The sequence below is a fragment of the Sciurus vulgaris genome, assembly GCF_902686455.1.
Source record: "Sciurus vulgaris genome assembly, chromosome: 4".
Classification (NCBI taxonomy): Eukaryota; Metazoa; Chordata; class Mammalia; order Rodentia; family Sciuridae; genus Sciurus; species Sciurus vulgaris.
In genome coordinates, this window is record NC_136464.1 from 175970964 (window position 1) to 175995447 (window position 24484).

The following is a 24484-nucleotide window of genomic DNA, read 5'->3' on the forward strand; positions in this document are numbered from 1 at the left end:
GATGAGGCGCCATATGGGTCCTGTGCAGCCTGATGGACACATTAGTCCAACTCCAGGGCTCAGGATTAGAAAGCCAGCATGGCTGGTCACTCAATCGTGTCCTCGGCCCAGCTTTTATTGGAAATAAAGGGGACACACTGATTCTCTCACCGACTGGTTTCTCTTATTGTTCAGTTGGTTTAGAATTTGATGCTCAAAGGACATTACTTACTGGGGCCCTCTACCCACATCTCAAACTGGACCAATCCACACACACGCCCAGCTTCCACGTACCGTTTCTCCCTCCAGGCTTGGAGCACAACCCCCACCTCAACACACACAGAAGAAGGAGAAAGGGAATTTTCCAAATCGGTAAGAAGATGGCCAGGCACCGAGAGGGGGGAGCAGGCCTCCACCTCCTCACGGCTCCCGCACTCTTCCGCCCCTATTGCACACTGTGGTCCCTGTCACCTCTCCACCATATTCGCTTGCCCAGCCCCTGCACTGATCAGACTGCTGCAACCAGAGACCCAAAGCTACATTGGCTCACATCCTGAGTTTATTCTCTTTCACTCAATAATGAAAGAGGTAGACGGGTGGTCCAAGGAGGCCAGGAGGTGCTCCTCCTCTAGGGCACCCAGGGGCCCAAGCTGCTCCTCACTCAGTGCTCCTTCATCCTTATCTGCATGGCTGAAACCGCTTGCCATACCACGTTCCAGCCTGTGCGACTGGAGGAGAGAGTGGAGGACAGGTGGCTTCTTTTAAGGAATTCAGTGTTCTCTACACTCCTGTGCAATTTGTATGCTTGCTGTAAGTGAGGCAGGGACATCCAGGCTTTGAAAGGTAGACCCTGTGTGTGCTCAAACTTAAAAGAAGGTGCTGGAGGCCATTAGTAATCTCTGCCACACCCCTGTGCAACAATCATACGATGTCTGTCCCATTATACATGTTTCTCTGTGCTGAATTTTTGCAATTCTGGTCATTGCAAGAAGGGTGCATTTTTTTTTTTCTTTGTCTCCATCCTTTATCTCTTCCTACTATAGTCATTTATCACATAACTTCATTTTAGCCAGTAATGAACTTCACATATGAAGGTAGTCTCATAAAACAATGGTTGAACTGAAAAATTCCCATTGTCCAGTGACACTGTAGCCATCTTAACATCGGAGTAGTTTAATTACTTGCAAACTGTGGTGATGCCAGTTGTGATGGTTTACCTGGGTTGTCAACTTGACGGGATTGAGGAAGGATGCAACAACATCCTGGACCTACAACAGGGCTTCACACAGTTGAGTGGCTGAACAAATGAGTGAATGTATTCTCCCTTTCAGCAAACCAAATCCCAGGCACAGGTAAGGCAAAAAGAGAATGAAAGGGGAACAAGAATTAAGGATGCCATGATGATATCAGATGGAACCTTTAAACATGAAGTCCAAGTTAGGTGGTAGAATCACAAGAAACTCAGAGAACGCTGACCTGCCAGGGGCCAGGACTTGGAAGACTTGTGAAGGCAAACCAGGGGGAGGACAAGGGGTCAGCTGAGGAGCTAGCATCAGAAAGAGTGGTTTCAGAGGTGAGGAACTTACCTTAAAGGTGAGACCCAAGAATGACCAAGTCATCAGGTGGGTGTTGGAAGACACTGGGGTCATGAGATGGAATTTCCCTTGGGCTATAGGGAGGTGTTCCATTGATGAGCACGGAACGAATTTGGAAGGGGACGTGGACTCCTGTGTGTGGTGGACTGATGGCATGAGGGAGTGACAATGACATGTGTGGGGAAGGTGCCACCCTCTACTCCTGGCCCTCCTTTCAGGGAAGTATGGCCTTCTTCCCCTCAAAGGAGCAGGACTCAGCCAATCCTAAGTCCCAACAGAGTGGATGGTGTTCCAGGGAATGGTTGCTGATATAAGGGAATTTGTAACATTCCAGAAATTATAATACAATAGTTGAGGGGGTTGGACCAGAAAAACAGACGTGAACCAAATGGAGATGCATAAAGAATGGACTCGGCCAGCATTGAGTGACTGTTGATTAACAGGATAAAAGAAGCCGGAGGTCGGGACTTGGGAGCAGAGGCCCTGGGCTAGCTCCAGCCCTCTAAATGGTGGTGTTATAGTGTGACCATGTGTGCAGTTACAGGCACCTGTTAAAATACAGGCGTGTACTTCCCTGTAAAGAGAATATATTCTTTTTATGGTCAGAAAACAATACCCTTTTAAAAATCCTTTTCTTGGGCTGGGGAGATAGCTCAGTTGGTAGAGTGCTTGCCTTGCAAGCACAAGGCCCTGGGTTCAATCCCCAGTACTGAAAAAAAAAAAAAAAAAAAAAAATCCTTTTCTCATTTTTGAAATGGGGTCTTGCCCAGGCCAACCTCAAACTTACAATCCTCCTGTCTCGGCCTCCCAAATCACTGGAATTATACACATGTGCCAGGTCACCCAGCTAATGGGGAGATTCTTTAATTTCTTCAGTTCTTCATTTGCTCATCTGTAAGTGAGGGGCTGGCCTCAGTGGCCGCCCAGCATATGATGGCCTTCCTGTTCCACTCCCATGCGATTCCTCTCTTCAGTGCACAGGTGGGCACAGCACACCAAGGACCGGGGCATAAATCATCAACCACTACCAAAGATCATTACAGCAAATCACCAGCATTTGCCAGTGGTGTGGTAAACAAAAATGGCACGTGGTAAAATGAAGGGAGCTTGGGACTCTTTATGTGAAGGGCAGTATGCTACTGAGGATTTGCTACAGGAGCCCAGGGGTTGCTGCTTCCTCTCCCCCAGCAGGCCTTTCTCACCTGAGCGTAGGGGCTGTTGCTGGGCAGGGCAGGCATGTGTGCATGTGCCTTGGGCAGGGTTCTCAGGTTGACTGTCCTTTGGAACTGACTGGGAAGCCTTTCAAAGTACCAGCGTCCAGCCCCACCCAAACCCATCAGATCAAGTAAACCGAATATCAAGAGCAAAGACATCAATTTCTAAATACTAAAATAGGTACAGTACATAGCTTCTTAACCATAAAGGAGAACTATGCTTTTTAAATTACAAATAGTTTTCACTTGGTATTTCTGATTTGCTCTCCTTTCTTCAAAGTTCTCAAAATGCCTATGCTTCAATTAATGCTTCTTTAGTACAGTTTAAAGAGGGTAAGCAGGCTGAGGAGGAAACTTGGCAATGGAGCACTCGCCTAGTGTGTGCAAGGCCATGGGTTACAGGCTAGCATTGCCAAAAAAAGTTATTCGAGAATATCCTAAAAAAAAAGGAAAATACAAGTCATCTAAAGATAGTAAACATTATTCTTTTAATATGCCTAATAATTATATATTAGATGTACCTATAAAAGTAAATAGTAACTTTCAGCTAACTTGTCTATTTTCTTTTTGTCTTTTTTTTTTTTTTTTTTTCTTTTGTACCAGGGATTGAACTCAGGGGGATTTGACCACTAAGCCACATCCCTAGCCCTTTTTTTGTATTTTATTTAGAGACAGGGTCTCACTGAGTTGCTTAGTGCCTCACTTTTGCCGAGGCTGGCTTTGAACTTGTGATCCTCCTGTCTCAGCCTCCCGAGCAACTGGGATTACAGGCATGTGCCACCACACCCAGCCCAGCTAATTTTTTAAACATCATTTTCATCTACAGTGACAGAGATTGAACACTTCTATGTTTCAATCTACAGAGTGCTGAAAACATTAGATACTTTGTATTTTTTAACTGTAAAATATATAGTAAGTTTAAATATTAGGCTAGCAATGTGTTATCATTTCTACTCAAAAGGAGGTAACAAAGGTGAGCATTTCCACTGTTTGGAAGAGCAGATTCTCTCAAGACAACTAACCAGAGGACAGTGACACAGAGAATATTCAGTGGTGGAGACAGAAAGAACCTCAGAGTTCATCTTGCACAGTTAGAAACTGAGGCCCCAAATACTCTGAAATCTTCTCTCAGGAATACTAGCAGTGTATTTCATGGCAAATAAAAATGAGCACTCCCTCCACCCGAAGACATTGTGATTTAAAAAAAAAAAAAATGTGGATGAACCTTTATTTTTATTTACTTATTTTCATGTGGTGCTGAAAATCGAACCCAGTGCCTCACACATGCTAGGCAAGTGCTCTACCATTGAGCCACAGTCCCAGCCCAACATTCTGAGTTTTATATATATGATGTTTTTAGCTTTGGAAGAATGCCTTACTGACTTTCATTAAATGTGGTGCTCTTCCTGTATTACTATAAATTATTAAACACTTCACATTTTTAAGTCTCTTTGGAAAACTGAAAAATGAGAAATGTTTAGATTGAACTGAGTGTTTGAAGACAGAAGTCTCAGGCATTTACAGGATTCAGATATATTTGTAGGACTGTCCAGTGGCCTCCAAAGGCCCCTCCCAACTTCAAGACTGATTTGATTCTCTGTGATTCTTACTCTAGGACCTAAGTTACTGATCATATTATAAAATATAAGAAAATAAGAAAGAATCAACCATGCCTAAAGATGGGGCATCTACTTCTATCTGCAAGAACCTAACAGACATGGAGAAAACTGCCTTGTGTGTGTGTGTCTTAGAGACAGACAGGTGAATCACTTTGGTGGGAGAGGGGCAGATTACAGTGTGACTCTCCAATTAACCTTGCAGACTTTTAATTCCCAGATGGGCAGCTACCCTGTGTCCTGCTTATGCAAGGAACTCTTGAGTGCTTCACATCACAGTCCTACCCTCTTTGAGCTTAGCTCACCTATCTGGTTTTAGCAAGAAGGTGAATCCCTAAGATGATCAGAGAGACCAAGAGATTTCAGGGAACTTACTCCCTTGTATTATTCATTATTTCACATCCTCTCTATCCCTTGCTCTCTTTTCTTTGAAAAAAAAAAAAAAAATGTCGTAACTCACTGTGTACAATTCACCCACCACCACCTCTGTTCAAAGCAGTTACACATGTGCACAGCCTGAAAACCACGCGACCTTCACGGTTCACAGCCCAAAGGGAGTGTTTGTGGCTGAAACACATTGAATGAGGCCTGAGAAATCAGCCTGCCAGTCAAGCCATCTTTAAAATCAGCCTCACTCCTGGGCCACAACGAAATCAGGTAGACAGAGGAGAAGTGGAATGTGCACTGGCAGCACAGACCCTCAGATCGTGGTGAATTAAATGGCCACCAGCAACCTGTGGCCTCCGGTTCCTGCCCAGCTACTGATCAGGATTCAAGAGTTGAGGGTTCTAAGTTGGAACAAAGCAGTAAGAGTGGCAACTGGAAGGCTACAATGAGTGGAAGAAAGTAGACGAGATAGTTCAGGTCTGATTTCAGAGGTCTGTGGTTAGATGATGCTCTGGAACAAAAGGATACCTCTCCTAACCCATCGCAGAGTTCACAGCAAGGCACCCCTAATAACAGACAGATCAACAAGAACAAAGCATACACATTTACTTTATATAAGTCTTACATGACCTGGGAGCCTTCAGAAATGAAGGTCCAAAGAATGGGAAACTGGACTTTATGCTTGGGTTTGATTCAGAACCCAGAGTCATGCAGAAGTCTGGCTGGACACAGGAGTAGGGCTTACGAGGCCTGCATTCGGCCTCTCCTTACAAGTCTCTCAGGACGAGATGTTCCTTCCTTTGAGTTTAGGAAGGAAACCTCTGGAATGAAGGTGTAGGACCTGCTCCAGGGAGAAGGGTGTGGAGTGGTGACAGCAATCTTCCTGTTCTGCCGTTTCATCACAGGCCAAGGGGCTGCGTTTGGGAGTAGCAGATGCTGAATCCCATCTATGAACTGGCTAGTTTCCATTATGTGGGAGCATAGTGACCCCTTCGGTGCCAAGGGAGGCAAGTGCACTGAGCACCAGACCTGCAGGCTACATTCCTTGTTTTCAATGTGGTCATAACTCTGCAGTAGGACACTGGGTTTCTAAAGACAGGGCCGAGGAGATATGAGCTCACAACCAACGCCACGTGACTGGGCACAAGCAGACCAGAGTTTAAATTTGTACACCCCATTTTGAAAAAGCAACTTTACTACACCTGTTAAAATAAGCATGGATTTTTTTAAAAAACCTAACACTACCTGCGTATGTTCCGCCATTTGAATCCTCCTTGATCCTGAAGTCAAGCACCATCGCTCTCCCCATCTTTCAAGTGAGGAAATGAGCATACCAAGGTTCAGAGACCGTCCTGCTGCTTGTGCGTTCAGCTTCTGGGCATGGTGGGGACGCGAAGCCCGGCTTGCAGGCCCCAGGGATGGGCTGGAGGGAGGCGGGTTGTAGAGGTTCACGGCCATTCCTCTGGAGCCCGCGTGAGCAGGTGATCTGACCTGGCATTTGCACGCCAGGGTGTGTCCTCAGGGACTGCTGGGCCAAGGGCTCGAAGGTGAATTTTCTAGGGTACTTGTTACAGCTTGGTTTATACAGCTCAGACGTCAGGGCAACTGTGACATCCTCAAAGCAGCTGCTTTGCCGCCCTGTCTGAGGTCCCCACCACCACTCCTGTGCCAGCCCTCAGTCTGCTCTCTTCCTGGTCTTTGCACAGCTTGTGGTTGTCACTGGTTTACATGTGTCTTAGCTGTTCTCCTGAAAGCAGAGTGACTTCCACGGACGCTGGGAGCCGTTTTCTACATTACCTAAACTAGTACCTAGCACATAAACCCACTTCGTAAATAGTTCTTGAATGAATGAATTGAAGGGGGAAAATGGAAAAGAGCTAGATGTTAACCATCAGGGGATTGATTAGGCAGATTATAGGGCAGCCATCAGCAGGACTGCACAGCCACCCCCATGCTGATGTAGATGTGTCCTACACAAAGGGGCACCTGCCTGTTGTGGAATGAAAAAGACAGGTGACAGATTGCACGTGGACTGTGATCCCCACATTAGTCAGGACTTCTGATAGCCATCGCAGAATCTTGTCTAAAGGAGTTTAAGCAGGAAACAAGTTTATCAGGGCCCATCAGGTGACCCGCTGGTCCCCTGGAGTGCAAAGAGGGGATCTGCAAGAGACTGGGAGCCAAGAGTGAGTTCTGCTCGCCTTGACCGGTGATAGTTGTGGGGCTCCACATACGTCTAACCTCTCTGTCCCTTAGACAGGTGTGGTAATAAAATCTGTGCAGCCTACGCCCAGGACTGCGAGGGCCGAGGGCACAGCTCCCGGTGAGCCCCGTGACCAATCCTGAGGGGAAACGGTTGGTAGTCCACAGTGAGCCCTGCTGCTAGCCAGAGCGTTGGGTGGCTTAGGGGTATGGAAAGCACTTCTGGCTTGTGGCATTTTAAATCACGACGGGCTTATCCGAATGGCAGCCCTGGAAGTCAAGGATTCTCTGTGTACTGCATTCCAAAGGGCTGGCCCTCACGCCATTGGTCCTCCCATTACTAGTGTCAGGTGGGCAAATGTTTCCTCACAATCCCTTTTTTTTTTTGGTGTATCCTCTCTGTATATTAAAAAGACAACCTTTGGTGTTCTGGTCTGCCTAGCCTTAGAGGAAGACTAACCAGCACTGTGAGGTGACAGGGGGTTAACAGCTCGTGGTACCAGGAGGACTTTAATGTTCCCGAGGCCAGGCGTGTGGCTAGGTGGAGTGACTGTCCCCTTCCTGCATGTCCAGAGCCCTTTCCTGGCAGAACTGCCAGCCCAGGAGACGTTCATCTTCATCTTGCAGGAAGGATACAGCTTCGTGTGGATGCGCAGTTTATGGAGGCCATGGCGCGTCCGCACAATCTGTCGCGCTACGTCACACCTGGTGCCTGTACTGAGCCGGCTCTGGCAAGAATCCTCGCTGCTGGGGCGAGGCCTCTGCTCGGAAGCCAAGCACCGCGGTGCTGCAGGGCGCCTGGCTCACCGCACGGGAAATTAACCTGCTTGTTCTCACGTTAAACGCTTTATGAAAATTTACTGGGCGCAAAAAGAGGGAAGAAAGCCCAAGTGGTTGCGCAGTGCGCCTGGCTGGCATCGGTGATGGCATGAAACTGCTGAGTCGACGTGAAGAGCTGGCAGCGGGGAGAGGTGGAAAACGCATGGAGAATCGAACGCAGTGCCAACCATGGCATGATTTTGTTAGCATTTGCTCAAGGAAAGCATTTAATCATGGACATCCGGTGTGCCCAGTGTTGGTGAGCTTGGGTAACATGACAGGCTCTGCCACTTCCTCCACCGCCGGACTTCAGAGGACAGTGGCTCGTGGGCCTCTGCTGTCACCAAACTACAGGTGCTTCCCGACCTGCCTATTCAAAAATAAAGTATCCCGAGGGCTGTCATTGTCTTCCATCCTTCAAGTTTTCTGGTTTTGTTTTTTTTTTTTTTTTTTTTTTTGGTGCCAGGGATTGAACTCAGGGGTGTTTGACCGCTGAGCCACATCCCCAGCCCTATTTTGTATTTTATTTAGAGACAGGGTCTCACTGAGTTGCTTAGTGCTTCGCTTTTGCTGAGGCTAGCTTTGAACTCTCAATCCTCCTGCCTCAGCCTCCCAAGCTACTAGGATTACATGCACCACCATGCCTGTCTCCTTGTTGATTGTTTTGAAGAAAGTAAAAGGACAGGATGGAAAAGTACTACCCTTCAAAACAACTATAAATTTGCGAACTAAAAGAAACAAAACCTTTTTAGTTACAATTTTTTTTGGGAAATAATTAGGAAGCAAGACAAGCAACAACAAATAAATAAATAAAAATAAATGATCAGCTACTATAAAATGCAAGTATTTTTCAACCACAGCAATCAAAATATACAAAGATGAACCTGACTGGTAATACTTTGCATGGAGAGTTTCTATTTATTTATTTATTTGATTCTTTCTTAGTTTTGAAGCCTCGCCTACCTTAAAAGCAGCTTTTGAGAACTGTGGTTCAGTTTTATGTCCCCGCAAGAAATATTTTGTGTTCAATTTCTGCCACCACAGAGTTTATTGCATTACCTGACTTCTTCATTCCTGGCTGCAGGAAGACTAATTAATGCACCAGTGAATCTAAAGAATCCTGTCTGGGGATGTTGTTCATCCAGCCTCATCGGGAAGACGAGAAGTCAAGGACTTGCTCCTGCAGCCTGCCGAAGTTCAAGTTAGCTTGGCTGGTGTCATTGCAAGACTTCGACACTTCCATCTGTGAATTTTTATAAGTTCCTCCTTAAAGAGACAAGATTCTTTGTCAGCACCTTAGACAAGCTTTGTTGAAGCAGCTGGCACATAGACAGGGGCCCTCACTGGCAACATGGTGCTGGTTTATAACCCATTTCAGCCAGCCTGGCAGAGGAGTGGACTACCTCCTCTCCAGAACTTGGTGATGGGCAGGGAAATGGATGCTTTCCTCCAAAGAAATGAAGAAAACTTTTGCATTTTTTTAAAAAGAAGTTGTGGGTATTTACATGAAGGGAACAATTTGGATTAGTTTCCAGCAACGAATCTCAAGTTGACTTGAAAACTAGAGGAAGTCGTTAGCCAAAACCTGTTGCAAACATCACTCAGAAATCGCTCAGGCTGGGGACAGGTGACATGTCTGTTATCTGATGCATGTGTGGAACCGTGGAAAGACTGCCTCATTAAATTACGATCCGATCACTCTTGATTTACCCCTAAAAAGAACGAAAGGCGAAAGGCGCTGGACCCTGCCCTGCGTGGGTGATCCATGGCACCTGCAGCAAATGGCCCATAATGACAAAGGTAGGTGCAAAGTCCTTTGCTGACTCTCTCTCCTTTTGCTTGTTTACTTTGATTCTCCCACGCAGACTGGGACCCAGCAGGAGGGCATTTAAACCAAAACAGTTAATTACCTCCTCTAACCCAGAGAAGCCTGAGACACAAATGCAGCAAGGGGAGAGGGCAGCTTTGCTCCGGCTGTGCTTTGTACCAGTAGGGGAAAGGAGCCACCTTCTCCATCCTGGTCCTTGAGGGCAGGGTGGAGGGAGACCAATTAGAAGATACCTGCAGGGGAGGTGACAGAGTGCTCCCCCTGCTGTGTTGATTTGCTCTCTGTGACAGTGCACTGGACTGTGAATCCCAAACCCAAACTCACATAGGAGCACCCATTCCAGAAACAAAATCAGTAGCTCTTGGGCAGGTGGTATTGAGCAGGGACTTCTCCAATGGCTGGAGGATGGACCCTTCCCAGCTGCACCCAGGGCACTAGGTGGCTTCTCAAGAGGTACCTTTCAACTGAACTGCAAATTCACATCCTACCACCACCATCGCCCCTTCCTCCCAGTGGAAGGCAGCCTCAGTCCTGGACTCTCCTTTGCCTTTCTGACCACCCCCTGGCTGAAGCAAGGATGCTCCCTCTGCCCTCATGTTCTGTCCATGTGCCTTTCTGTTCCCTCGCTGTTCCCGCCTAGGCCCTTGCCCATTTTTAGTTCCTACAGGGAGCTGTCCCCCTCTACACCTATGGAAGTCTTAGTATTCAGAGGCCAGCCCCATCCCAGCTGGCATTGCTGTCCCCACCTCTCAGTCCCAGGCTGTAGGGTCTGTTCTGCTGACTTGGCTGTTATTTCACTTCTCATTCTATGGGCCTTTCACTGCCAACCACAGCTGGATGATGAATTCCTAGAGTGATTTATATATATATATCTCCTGATGCCTCCACACCTGTCACCTGTCCCAGCACCTGGCATGGTGGATAGCACTTGAGTGATCCTTCTCCTCCTGGCTAAAAAATTTAAATGTACCACACCAGGATCATCAGGCAGAATCTGGACATAGTACCCAGGAAGTTTTCTCTTCAGAATCACAAACATTCATAAGGAAAAAGGCAGGCCCTCTTGGTTGCCTAAACATTTTCAAGTGTCTGGATGTCTGACCTTAAGTGCATAGAACCACTGGGAGAGTGATTGTGTCTTCAGTTTTCCTCTGGATCCTTCCCATCACATAGAAGTGACCAGTGGCCCCTCGAGAGAGTATGCTAATGCACCCCATTCCTCTACTCATAATGTCCTGCTGGGAGCATATTGTCCTGGCTCCCTGTGCCTCTGCCACCCCACTAGAAACCAGAAATTATAACATTGCCCTGCTGAGGGACTCCTGAGAACAATGAGTGGGAGAAAGAAAATCACACAAGTGGGCAGAGCCACAAGCTCGCAGACGCCAAGCTGCAGACCAATCCGAGCTTGGTGTTGATACTGATCTTGAGAAAGGCAGTGAGGCCATCTATAAGTAAATATTTTGTCCTTATAAAAAGGTGTGCGCAAAGTATACCCTCAGAGCCACACGACTGAGTCATGCACTGACAAGAAAGCGTAGGCCGTGAATCTCCCCACCAGCTCCACATTGCCCTCTGGGTTCGGGTTGGGTTTGGGGCACCTCAGAGGCCCATGAAGATGTCAGCCCAGGGTCTCAGAGAGCCCAAGGCCTGGTGCACAATTTATGGAAAATCCTCCAGGAGGAGGCTGGGAAAGGGCAAGAGAAGGGGGCACATGGTGGGTGGTAGATGAGGCCATGACAGCCAGGTGCTGTCAGGGGCCAGGGCAAAGCTGAGCAAAGCTGGCAGTTAAGCCCCCTCTTTCCACCTGAGCTTTCTCCTTCCAGGGAATTTTCATTGTTGAAAAGTAAAGACCAAAAACAAAACAAAAATATCATGGTACTCTTACCCCACGTCATATGTAGAAATGTATACTCAAAATAAATCACAGACACACACGTTAGAGGTATGAAACTTTGAAACTCCTAGATGAAGAGGAAGGCATACATCTCTGCGAAATGGTCTCCACATGATAGCAAATGCACAAGCAGCAATAACAAAGAATTGATCAATTGGACTTCAGCAAAATCATGGCATTTTTACTGAGGACACCGTCAAGAAAGTGAAAAGGCAACTGGAATGGGAGAAAATATTTGCAAATCCTTTGTCTAATAAGGACCCAATGTCCAAAATATACAAAGCACTCTTACAACACTGCAACCAAAAGACGGACAACTCTTCAACAGCAGGCACAAGGCCTTGACAGACATTCCTCCAAAGAAGACATACAGATGCCAGTTAGCACACACAAAGGCATTTGGACTGGGCACGGTGGCACAGGCCTGTAATCCCAGCCCCTCGGAAGGCCAAGGCAGAAGGATCATGAGTTCAAAACCAGCCTCAGCAACTAAGCAAAGTCCTAAGCAACTCAGTGAGACCCTGTCTCAACATTAAAAAGGGCTGGAGACATGACTGAGTGGCTCTAGTACCAAAAAGAAAAAGTCATTCAGCATTATTAGTGATTTAGAGAAGTACAAATCAAAACCACAAGGCAGTACCACATCACACCCACTAGGACTGCTATTATTAACAAAGAATAAACCCACAAACAAATAAAACAGAAAACGATGAGTATTGGTAAGAATGTGGAAAAATCTGAACCCTGGTCCATTGCTGGTGGAAATGTAAAATGGTGCAGCCTCTGTGGAAAACAGTTTGGCCATTCCTCAAAAGCTCAACATAAGGGCTGGGGTTGTGGCTCAGTGGTAGAGCACTTGCCTAGCATGTGCGAGGCACCGGGTTCGATCCTCAGCACCACATAAAAATAAATAAAATAAAGGTCCATTGACAATAAAAATATATTAAAAAAAAAGAAAAAGCTAAACATAAAATTATTATATGGCCCAGCATAAACCAAACCTACTCCTAGGAATATACTCAAAAGAACTGAAAAGAGAAACTCAGAAAAACTTGTATGCCAATGTTCAGAGCAGCATTATTCTTAATAACTAAAATGTGGAAACAATCCAAGTAAACATGAACAGTTGACTGGATAAACAAAACATGGTATGAACACACAATGGACTATTACTGAGCCATGAAAAGAAATGAAATTTGGATACATGGTACACATGAATGAGCCTTATAACATTATTATAAACTGGGCTCAGTGGGTCACACCTGTAATCTCAGCAACTTCACAGGACCCTCAGGAATTTAGTGAGACCCTGTCTCAAAATAAAAGGATTGGGGATATGGTTCAGTGGTAAAGTACCCCTGAGTTCAATCCTCAGTGCTGATATATAAGTAAATGACTTAATAAAAATAAAATTGTTAAAATAGGAGTTGTGACTTAGTGGTAGAGCACTTGTCTAGTACGTGTAAGGACCTGGGTTTGAGCCACAGCACTGAATAAAATTATGTTTAAAGTGGAAGGTTTGATGTTATATATTTTACCACAAGCTTTTAACCTAGGCAGAGAATTGATAGAGATTTCCCCCAAAGAATTAAAGTGGCCAGTAAGCACAGGAAAAGGTTTTCAGTGCTATCAGGGCAACAGGGAAATGCAAATCCAAACCATGAGAGACCACTTCACACCCTCTAGGCTGGCTAGCTTCAAAAACACAGGTGCCATCAGGTGTGGCTGAGGACATAGAGCGAAGGGAAGCTTAGAGCTACTGGTGGGGACATAGTGTGCAGCCACTTTGGGGAGAGCTGACAGTTCCCCAAGGGCTAAACCCAGAGTTACCATAATCTGGGAATCATAATTTCTCTCAGATGCGAACTCAAGAGAAATGGCGACATACATCCAGTCAAAAACTTGGAGAACAGCAGCATTTCTTGTAATAGCCACAAAGTGAAAACAACCCAGTGTCCGTTAACTAACTGATGGTGAGGGAGGAAAATGTGCTCTGTCCACATGGTGGAACATTGTTTGTCAGTAAAATGGAAGCAGTGGTACATGCCACAGCCTGGGCAGACCTTGAAACAGTGTCCCAAGTGAAAGCGCCAGTCACGGAAGGCAGTGGTTCCATTTGTGAATTCCAAATCTACAGAGACAGAAAGTACACTGGGACATCCTCTAAATGGGTGACTTACCTTTCATGTGAATTTTAGCTCATTAAAACTGTTAGCAAAGAAACAAAACAAAAACAAAAACAAAAAACCCCAGAACTGAAAATAATCTTGCCCTCCATTTTTTTTCCTACAAATAACAAGCAAAATCAATTTTAAGTTGTTAATTAATCTCACTTTTTGTTGTGGAAATATTTGAATAAATACAAATATAAGAACAGTAGTGTAAGAAAAAACCCCATTTATCATCAATCAACTCTGAAAAAAATCAACATTTTAGAGGTATCTTTGACACTTTTTTCTCAAATTTGATTACAGAAATTTCAGCATCAGGAAAGCTGAAAGATCATCCAGCGAATCCTGTGCCATATTCTCTCATTGTCTTATTGGCCTGCTATTTCTGTTCCTCTGTCTGTCCTGTCTATCCTCAATCATCTTTTTTTATTCATTTCAAAGTCAGCTGCAGACAGCAATTTAACTACTTTGTGTGTGTCATTGAGTAGATGTTTGTTCTTAGTTCTCTCTGTGCTTTTGAAGTGAAATTTATATACTGTGAAATGCACAAATTTAAAGTCTGTCTTCTATGATTTTTTGACAAATGTGAAGGTTTGTGTAACTGAGGTGAAAGCCATTGTTCTAATGTCTTGTAAAAATATTTTTAACCACTCAGAGGCCATAAAAACATACTATTTTCCATAGATTTTGAGTTGTGTTGTGTAGGGCTTTCTCTTTTTAATCACATCTCTGAAAGCCAAAAGTTCCCATTACTTACTATCAGCTTTCCATCCAGATACATCCTGAGCCTTCTCAGTCCTTCAAATGAAACCCAAGTTTGTATTTTTATTATAAACCTGTGTTTTAATGTATTTTTCATGATTAACACATCAAAAACTTTGCTCTACAGAAATCCACGTTTTCAGAGTAAACAGTGTCTGACATGTCCTAGCTTGTGGGAATCAATGCATGACATTTTAAACCACTTAACACATGCTATCTTCAATATTGTAGATTTCTTTTTTGGGAAACAGGCAAACCAAGATTTCTTTCTCATGTAGAAAGAACAGTGGGGCAGAGAGTGGACACTACCACCACACCTCGCCTAAGGAAGCACCCCACCAGGCTGCAGGAACCAGCGGGAATTCATTGTCCTTCTATTCCAATGAAGCCACTACCACAGTCCCTGTGATCCATTACTATCATTAATTTTGATATGTTTTAAGAAAAAAACCAATATAACTTACTAGTGATGACCTGTTTTAGGTTACAGGCACTTCTGTTCTTAATATAAATGTATACAAAGAAATCATATAAAAAAGGAGATCCCTAAATGGAATAATTCACCCTGTTTTTTTGTCTTAAAACAAACTTGATCTTGACATTTTCAAGAAAATTTTCAGAAAGATGCTGATAGCAGGACCTTCTGCCTAAAATTGGAGTCTTTCCATGCCAGTGACACCATTTTACAAATGGAAATGAGATAAGATGGGCAAATCCCGTAAAGACAGAATTTGCTAGTGTTTCAGAATACATAACATGACAATTTGCCTTTTGCTGAATGAAAATAATGATCGTGTGTGTGTGTGTGTCTGTGTCTGTGTGCGTGCGCGCGGGCGTGTTATATTATTATTACAGTGGCTGTGCATCTTCCTGGACTGGAAATCCTTCCTATTTCTTAATTACCAAATCTCCGGCCCACAGCTTTCTGGTTGCTCCTGTTGCATGCAGGGTTGTCTTTGTGATTTCCTCTGGAAATGGCTGTACATTAACATTCAAGGTTTGGGGAGGAGGGTGGAAGTTGAAGGAAAAGGTGTTAATTCAGATGTTATGAAACTGTGATAATGCTATTATTTAAGGCACTTATTTGGGTGTGTTTATACTTTGTAGTTTTATAAATAAGCCCAAGGGGCTCCTAGGGTGCCTCGATCCTCCTTGAATCTCGTATCCTATCTGTCTCATCCTATCCGACAGTAGAATTGATGCCGCTCTAATCCCTGGAAGTTTGGAACTAATGAACTGACTGCTGAGCTGCCGCCACGGAGCTTGGTCCCAAACTATACTGTACTTCACACTCGATTTATTCTCCAGATGGCGAGACTGTGCCGCCCTGCCGCGAGGGACCACCTCTTCCACTGGAGTGTAAAAGTGGACGGATGTTGTTTTCTTTGCAGATTTGGTCATTCTGAGCTGAAAACTTGCGAGGATGATTAGTTATTAGCTTTAATGGGTGCCAATGGAACCAACTGCACGCATATTTTCTCCTTTAATTTCAGAGTCTGTAGATCTTGGTGATGGTTGATTTATCTGCTTTCTGACGTCACCGGAGCGTGTCTCCTCCCCAGGTGATAAGAATCCAGTCTGAAATCATAGCACGCCTTGGTTCCTGGCCCAGACACAGTCACATAATACGATGGCTTATGGATAAGGACAAGTTTATTAGCCCCTGGTCCACTGCACTGAGCAGCCCATGGCACGGAATATCGATTGACTGCGGGAACTTTGGGAACACCACTTTTTAGAACCGGGGCCTGCAGAGAATCGGATCTGAACCAGCTTTCTCTGCAACTTCTGCAAGTGTGGGATCAAACATGCTTCAGAACACACCATGGCGATTAGTCCCTTCGAAGATCTGATGTAACCATTGGTAAAGGCCTTAGTTCCCTTATTTGGTCTCTTCCAGCTTGTCTGATCTTAGAGACACAGTTCATTCCACAGGAGGGAACACTCCACCAGGGCATCCCAGTGTGACATTTAGAATGCAAGGCCTTTTAAACCTCATTGTATACAACCTGAGTTGCTTCCAGGATGTAAGTTCCCCTCGAAAGTTCCTTCTCAAGTGGCCTCTTTATCCTCATTTCCTTTTTCTTCTGTCCCCAGGAAGCATTTCCCACCCCCAAATCCACCGGGCCACCCTGAGGGCACTCATCCACCTGCATAGATGGAGGGGTGGGCAGGGCAGGAGGAAAGAGAAGGAGCGTGTGATGGAGGAGAGAGACTGTAGCAAGAAGCAAGGAGTGTGTTTAGAGGGAGAGGGAAAGGGCAGGAAGGCAGAATTTCTTTCTGCCTTTCTTCCATCCATCACAACTGGATGGACTGTAACTCCCTCTAACCGAACACCCGGCATTAAACTTGATTGTTCTTAGAAACTGCCTTCCTTTCGGCCCAACAGATGGCATGGGTGTGTTTGCTAGCACAGTAACATATTTCACCATTAAAATACCAAAAAGAAAAAAAAATCAACATGCCTGTTGGTTGGTGTAAATCAGTGAAGTTGTTGGTATTTTGGGCTACTTACCAGAGGGATGCATACTTAGTTTATGTAAATTGCAACAAGCAACAGCCTGTTAATAAGGGTGTTGTATGGCAATATACCTCAAAAGCCATCATCTCTTTTTGGAAAGGTACAGCGTGATGAAGTGGAAAGAGCTTGGTTTTAATTCTGAGCCAAAAAAAAAGGACCACTAAAATGCTGAGTATTCACTGCTCATTATTATAACATGAAAAGTACTAATCAGATTATGCCTAAAGTTGGAATTAGGTACTTCGTTTGGAGCCAATTTCACAGAGGCTGAATTTTACTAAGTAAACCAGAATGTGCTGAAACCATGGCAATCTGACTTTAGCTAAAAATCACAAACAGGTTTAGAACATGAGTTTTGAACAAACAGTCCCCTTCAAATCCAAACAAAACAACCAAACAGCTCTGTGAGGTCGGATTCTGTTTGACACCAATATTAACAATTCTGGAAGTTGATGTTGCCAGGGATCCTCCAAAGTTGAGCACACGTGCAGAGTAGAGGGTAGAGATGATGACCAAATAATCTGAGTTTTAAAATACATTTCAGCCTGAACAATCTAGTGAGTTCCCTTCAGTTTTCCATTCACTGCCCCAGTAGATCCTTTGCAAGGAGGCTGACTTACTACTGAAGGAGAATCTAGGAGTTGGAAAATGTTTGCAGACTGGAGCAATCCAGCCTGAACTGTCCGTGTTCTGGGTTCTCTGAGAATATGGATCTAGAAGCATGTGTTGCCAAAGAAGAGGAAGCATTTCTCCCGCAGCTCTAGATGACCTTCAGACATGATATCGAGCTAACTCTTGCACTTCGTCTTCAGTGTTTCCATATCTAGTGCAGGGCGGAGCTGAAGTTCTACAGTCGTGGAATAGCCAAAGGCCCTTTGATTTGGAACTGAACCATCGTTGACTGCCTTGTCTCTAACTTTAGCTAATATGAGCTCTCTTGCTTTTGTCCAAACTTGGCCTAATTCTTGGTAGTTGAAGCTCTGTAAATCAGGACTTCACATAATTATCCTCCACAGGTCCTCTGCCCTGCTCACATCTGACCTGACAACACTAAGCTACCGTTTCCTTGCACTGTGTAACTCAGACCACATTTGGAGCCTTCCTTGCTTCCACTGGGTTGTAGACCCACATCCCTCTGGTTTAAATCTGCTGTCGCAGCTTGTCTCATTGATTGGACTTAGACTCCACATTGGCTTCCATAATTCTTTCTTGTCTCGTTTTGCTATTTTCCTAGATAAGTACTGCTATTCAAATGGATGTATACTGTTAAGACTTTTTTTTTCCTAAACCATATTCATCAGCAGTGAGAAGCTTTCAAGTTTTATTAGTATCATAAAAACCCTTCCCAAGTGAAACTACTTTTGATAAGTGTTCATTCTGACAATGAGAATTTGTTGAAGGCTGTTGGCAAGTTGGAGGAATTTGTTTTTGAAAACTGAAATTGGCAGGAAGTAATGACCCCAAGTGTTTTCTTTCTGTTGACACCAACCCCACGCCCTTCTCTCTCTACCCCCACCCTCATCACCACCAAGCCAAAGCCAATAAATTACATATTTGGTCTCATACAGTTTTCTTGGGATAATTCAGATACTGAAGCAGAATTTCACCCTTTCAACTTTTCTTAACTGTGGAGCAAAGATTGTCAAATCAAAGGAGAAAACAAAAAAACAACAACAAAAATCCCTGTTTTTGTCGAGTACTTCATGAAAGAATTTCTTAGTGATGTTTTTGCTTCCACCTAAATAAGTGTAAGCATTTCTTGTAGTGTGGGGTGTCATATTCCTGTGAGCACCTTCTTAATTGAATGTCAAGATGTGACTCAGTTGGGAAAAATAAAATAAGAGAAGTAAAAAAGCACAATGTGTGGGGATAAAGAAAAATAAATCATTTTTTCCCTAATGTGAATAGGCTGACAGATGAGACCGCCATTATCCAGATGTTGCCCAATTTCTTGTATTTACTAAGTGAGAAAATGCAAATAAAGGACTTAGAACCATGCTTAGACCTAGTTAATGCCCAATCAATGACTAACTGCTTATTAGTTAGTTGACCTTTCCAATTAGAAAGCAGCACCAATGAGCAAGGTGAAACTGGTATTTAGAATAAACTAGTATGCGTGACGGCACGGACCAGATGTGTCATAGTTACCATGAACAGCCTACCAGTGGCTCAGCTGGCACATCAGATGACTTGTTTCAAATATCTCTTTGGTGGGTAGGCAAGTGTAGATCTGAGAATGGTGCTCACACTCTGAACCCAAGTAGCAGTTTCATACAGCACTCAATTGGGTTCCCTTTACTGATTAAACTAAGAAGGCGTATTTTTTATTAACACAGAATGAAGCTCGACTGAGAATAGTAGAAACTCTTGAAGACTTTGATCTGGGCCCAACTGAAAAGTGTGTGAGAATCAACTCGGTGTCTAGCGGTCTGGCCGAGGAAGACCTCAAGACCCTCCTGCAATCCCGGGTCCTTCCTTCCAGCCTGATGCTACCAAAGGTGGAAAGTCCCGTGGAAATCCAGTGGGTGAGTAGCCAGTGCGTTACTTAAAACTTGGGACCAGCTAAGGAGGGACAGCGAAGAGAAGGGGTTTGGGTGCCACTGGTTTTGAGGCTGCTCCACAGATCAGAGAGGAAGGGAGCAGAGAACAAGGAGGAAACGCAAGCAGCCATCTCCTTCACCTTAGAACATGGCTTTGCCCAGAGAGTTCTTTGGAACAACTGTCCTCTAGAAACAATGCTTGGGTTTCCTAATGGGATTTGTGGTTTGGACAGAACCGCCTCCCTGCTAGCCCTCACAGAGCTACCCCTGGACGCCAGCTGGCCAGAGCACCATTCTAGCTTCCACCCCACAGGCCCCGAGCCTAGGCCTCCACCTGGAAGAGGCATGACGTAAATGGCTCTTGCCAAGATGTGTTTGAAATCATCGCAGGCCTCGAGAGGACAGCAGCTGCCTATGAAAAAATGGACCCCAAGTAGGGGAGGAAAAGGTCACTCCTTAGGGCAACTAGAGGAATAAACAGGAAGCTTTTAACCAGTGGTTTTAATTAGCACAGATATTATTTCCTGCACAGTTCTCTAGTGCGTCCCTTTTAAATTGCTGACAGGTGTGTTTGTGTTTCATGACAGAGTTTTCAGCCAATAAAAACCTGAAATGTAAAGTGGTTGGCATGTCAAATTACTTAAGAAAACTTCAGAATGGGCCCAATTATACTATGATTGTTTTAATTGCGAGATGGGGGTGGGGCTAGATTTTTTTCTGGGATTGCTAGTATTGTGCAGGTCTCTGCTGAATAAAATGCCATTCCACTGCGCCTCTCGGGTAGAGCCTATGAGATGTGCTGGATGTTTGTTTAGTGGGCAAGTGAGCTGAGGGGTTCAAAGCCACATCTAGTATTGTCTCGAAGGTTACGGATGCAACCACAGTGATCCTTTGAGGAGCTGTGATACTCGATGAAACTCTCGCCGTTTTAATAATCTGAATATATTGGGTCTGTACGGTCCAGTGCAGGGGCCACCTGCCACGTGTGGCTATTGAGCGCTTGAAATGTGGCCAGTGCAAATTGAGATGTGCTGTAAGTATAAAATACACACTTAATTTTGAAGATCTGTACTCCCCCAAGGGGGAAAAAGAATGTAAAATAGCTCAATAATTTTTATAGTGATTGCACATTGAATTAACATTGGACTCTAGCGGGTACAATATAAGATATGAAAACCAACTTCACCTGTTTCATTTTACTCTTTGCCCATGCCAACTCGAAAGTTTAAAATTGTGCTTGTAGTTTCTGTCATATTTCAGTTGGATGGTTCTGGGTTGGATTCTCCTTGAAGACCTATATTTGCTTCCTGAACTTGGGAGTTCTCTCCAAGGGTACTCTCAGAAGCTGGGAGATACTGGTTCCGGTGTGCTGGTATCCTGAGGGCTCCGACCCCATTCAGATATGACTTGCATTGATGGAAATGGACTCTGAAGTCACTCTTGGCCTTTGGTTGCACCCCTAATGCCTCTGTATCAGCGGCCTTACCTTTATTTTAAGAGTGGGGATCCACCCCAGCTTCTAGCTGCGGCCTCTCTTTGCTGATTCAGATTCTGGGATGTGAGGTACATACAGCAATTTAAATAGAACTTGTAGTTAACAGAAGTCTTTGGGCTGTTTATTTTTTCCTCTCCGTTTGTATTTATGCGAAGCGTAAAGCCCAGAGCCTGATGCGCAACGGAAAGATGGGCTTACTTGTTTTCTTTTGTGTGAGAATCTCTTGCTCGCCTTTTGTCGCTAGTGTGGGTTCTTGTTTGACTGGCACGGCTTATTGGACTATAACAAGCGTAACTCTGCCTCTTTTGTCGTGGGACAATTCTCCCACAAATCCCGAACAGTGTGCATTCTTCCAACACACTATTGGGTGTGCACTGGAATTGAAAGAATTGCTGAGCCCTGCTACTTCATCTCCTCCCCAATCTCTTTGTAATTTTTCCCCCTTCTTTTCCTACCCCCCTTCCCGGTCCCCTCCACCTCACTGAAATGAACACTTTACCAGGCCGGAAACATTTAATCGTCTCCTTTTGAAAAAATTAATTGAAACTTCTCCACTAGTTACCTTTTGTGTTAGTACTTAATGCAATTTTTTAAGCAGGAGGGGGAGGGGGAGGGGGAGGGCGGGGCTAGCATATTTAATTTTTAAATGCCCCTATTGGCTTAAAAACAAAAGCACTGCAGATTTGGCTCACTAAGAACAGGGAAGATCTTGTAAAGGGTTTACCTAGTTGTAAATGTTAAGGTTTTTGTCGTTCTAATGGTTATCACAAAGCACTGGGCAAAGAGTAGTGCAAGTTTTCTTTTTGGAAGGAGAAAAGAAAACCTCCTGCTACATACTGAACATCCAAACCGCTAACGTTTCACTACCCATTTTCTAGCTTAATTGTGACATAAATCACGTTGTATTTTCCTTTGCACCGAGTGCCGTGCATTTTGTCTCCTCGCAGAGCGTACAGCCTTCTGGTCCCGGCTGTTTTGGTCATTCCTTCCCTGGAAAGTTACTAAGGAGGTGATGCTGATGCTGTCTGAGGAAGGGAGGCAGGGAGCAACTGGGAATCATTCTTCATTACTGAAAGCTGTGATTTATTTTAGCCTAATTGTAAAGTTACTGCAAATTGCTCAAAAGCTTTTTAAAGATCCCAGTGATTAGATTTTTTTTAGGGGGGGGGGTGTGCACAGGCGAGGAGGGGGCAGCTAAAAGGGGAAATAACACCTCTAATCCTGCTTCTGGTAAATAGGCTGCCAGCTTTTAAAATGAGTTTCCTTTCTATTAGTCAGAATATTATGCTAAGCCTTAAGCATTAGTTTTTTTATGTTGCCATAGCAGCCTTATTCCTGCAGGGTGGTGACCTGTGATGATTACAGTACAAAGCTTATAGGGTCTTGAAACCCCCTTTGAAGATGAAAAGTCTTTGATGGTTTATATTTATGCAAATCTCTTAGATATGATTTACCCAACTGAGACTGAATGGAGAGATGATTAAAATTCCCTTTTCCTTTGATATCCATTAATGGCTGAATATTCCTTAAATTTAAAATGGATATATATGTTTTCATCTTTATTTACAAAAATATCTTTATCATACCTGTGTTTCCTTTTTATCTTCCCACATCTTATTAGATCTAGATAGACATAATAGATTTACAATTTAGATTGTGGGTTTTTTCCCCTTTTGAAAGGGGGGTGGGGGACCCGGGCGAGAGCTTTGTATGTTTCCAGATGATAGATTTTGGAATTTGGGCTACCCACTGGCAGCGCAGAGCTGGCTGTGAACTGGTCTCATGGAAAAAATTGGCGAGCTTTGGTCTTCAAAGAATTAAACTTCCTTTTTAAGGTCTTCCTAGGTAAGCTAAAAAATTATGAAGACAACCCTTCGGAACAAAGGGTAATGGTGCTGTAATGAATGGTAGGGACCCACGTAGAAGGCAAGGCGGCCGAGCACTCACACCGATGTCAGTGCCGGCCAGGAAACAAAAACAGAGGCAGGTAGAGCCAGGGCATTGTTTTAAGGGCCCACCATTTGCATTTAATGCAGAGGGCGAGGGGTCTCCAGTAAATATGTTTTCAAGGGAAGCAGTTAAACCCGGATCTCTAACTCCTAGGCCTCAAGTTGCTCCTTTGGGGGGAGGTGACGCTCGGGTTTTGCTATTTAGTTTGGTGGGAACTTTGTTACCTTTTTTCTTTGGTCTTTCCTTTTTTTAAAAAAACATTCTTTTGTGTGAATGAGGAGACTGGGGTATTACTACTCTGTCAGGTCAAAGACTGAAGTGCTGTTTCTGTCTACATCTCAGTGATTGTTACTTTTATTTTTATTTTAGTTTAGTTTTTCACCATTAATCACCTATGACACTTTTGATTTTAGTTTTCAGACAAATTTTCACTCCACTTAAAAGGCCGAAAACTTGAACAACCAATGAATTTAATCCCCTTTGTGGAAACTGCAATGGGTTTGCTCAATTTTAAGGTAAGAAACTCATAACGTGGTTACATAAGTTAGTGTCTTATTTGTCACCGAAAGAGAACTTTTGTTTTCAATTCTAACATCTACTAAAAATTTTTGGAAGAATTATAAGCATGGTAAACCTTGAACACCATTTATTTTCTGTAATAGTTCAAAAACCAGATTTTCCGCATCTTAAAAAAACAAAGAAATTGGTTAAGTAGAAAGGAAAAGCTTCCCACTGCTAAATATCTCAATGAAATATCCACATATTCCTAGTGATAATTTTAACTTAAAAAAAATCACTGTATAATATGCCTTGAATTGTAAATCGTTATAGATTAAATGTATAAAATAAATGGAAATTTATTTTAAATAAATGTATAAAATAAATGGAAAATTTATTTTGTCACCCTTATGAATTAACTTTGTTCTTTTCCTATCAATGACCTGCCTTTCCGTGGGGAAGTTTTCTGGCCTCTTTGTAGCAGCTTTATCCAGACTGTGTAGCAGATCAGACTATTGTTTATAAGTTCATGTACACGAGTAATTTGTAGCCGGTTATCTCAATTTGCCACACTGAACATAAAATATTTTCTAATATCCAGTCAGGGAGATGAGCTGAGCCCGGGGTTTCAGCCTCGAGTGGCTGCTTTAAACTACCTGCCTGACCACATTCAGGGCCAGCCTGTTTCTCCTTCTGTATCAGCGGGCATTTATATTGTTTTCCAAAATGTGCCTCTCATTCCACCTGACCTGCGAGCAGCAATCTAGCACCCCCTACGCCCCCTGCTCAGAGTTTCTAGCCCACCATTTTTTCCCTTCCCCCTGAGAGAGCAGGAGAAAGAAATCACCAAAAACAAAAGAAAAAGGTATTTGACCCGGACTGGAGAGAATGTGTGAGCAAATGCTCACTTTGAGACCTGTGGGACTATGCAGGAGGGGCCCAGTGCAAATGTTTGGGGGCTGTTTCAAGCCCTGTCTCCTGATCAGCTCTTTTACACAAATAACCACAAA

General features: G+C 44.0%; 1 protein-coding gene across 5 annotated transcripts in view; it reads left to right on the plus strand.

Moving 5' to 3' along the window:
- The window catches only part of CLYBL (citramalyl-CoA lyase), a 232198-nt gene that overhangs the window by 179190 nt on the left and 28524 nt on the right, over positions 1-24484 (plus strand). For all 5 annotated transcript variants that reach the window (XM_079136897.1, XM_079136895.1, XM_079136894.1 and 2 more), the window contains exons 3-4: positions 19328-19516; positions 23390-23491. In XM_079136897.1, the coding sequence (XP_078993023.1) occupies positions 19328-19516; positions 23390-23491 (291 nt within the window). The remainder of the gene's footprint in view (positions 1-19327; positions 19517-23389; positions 23492-24484) is intronic.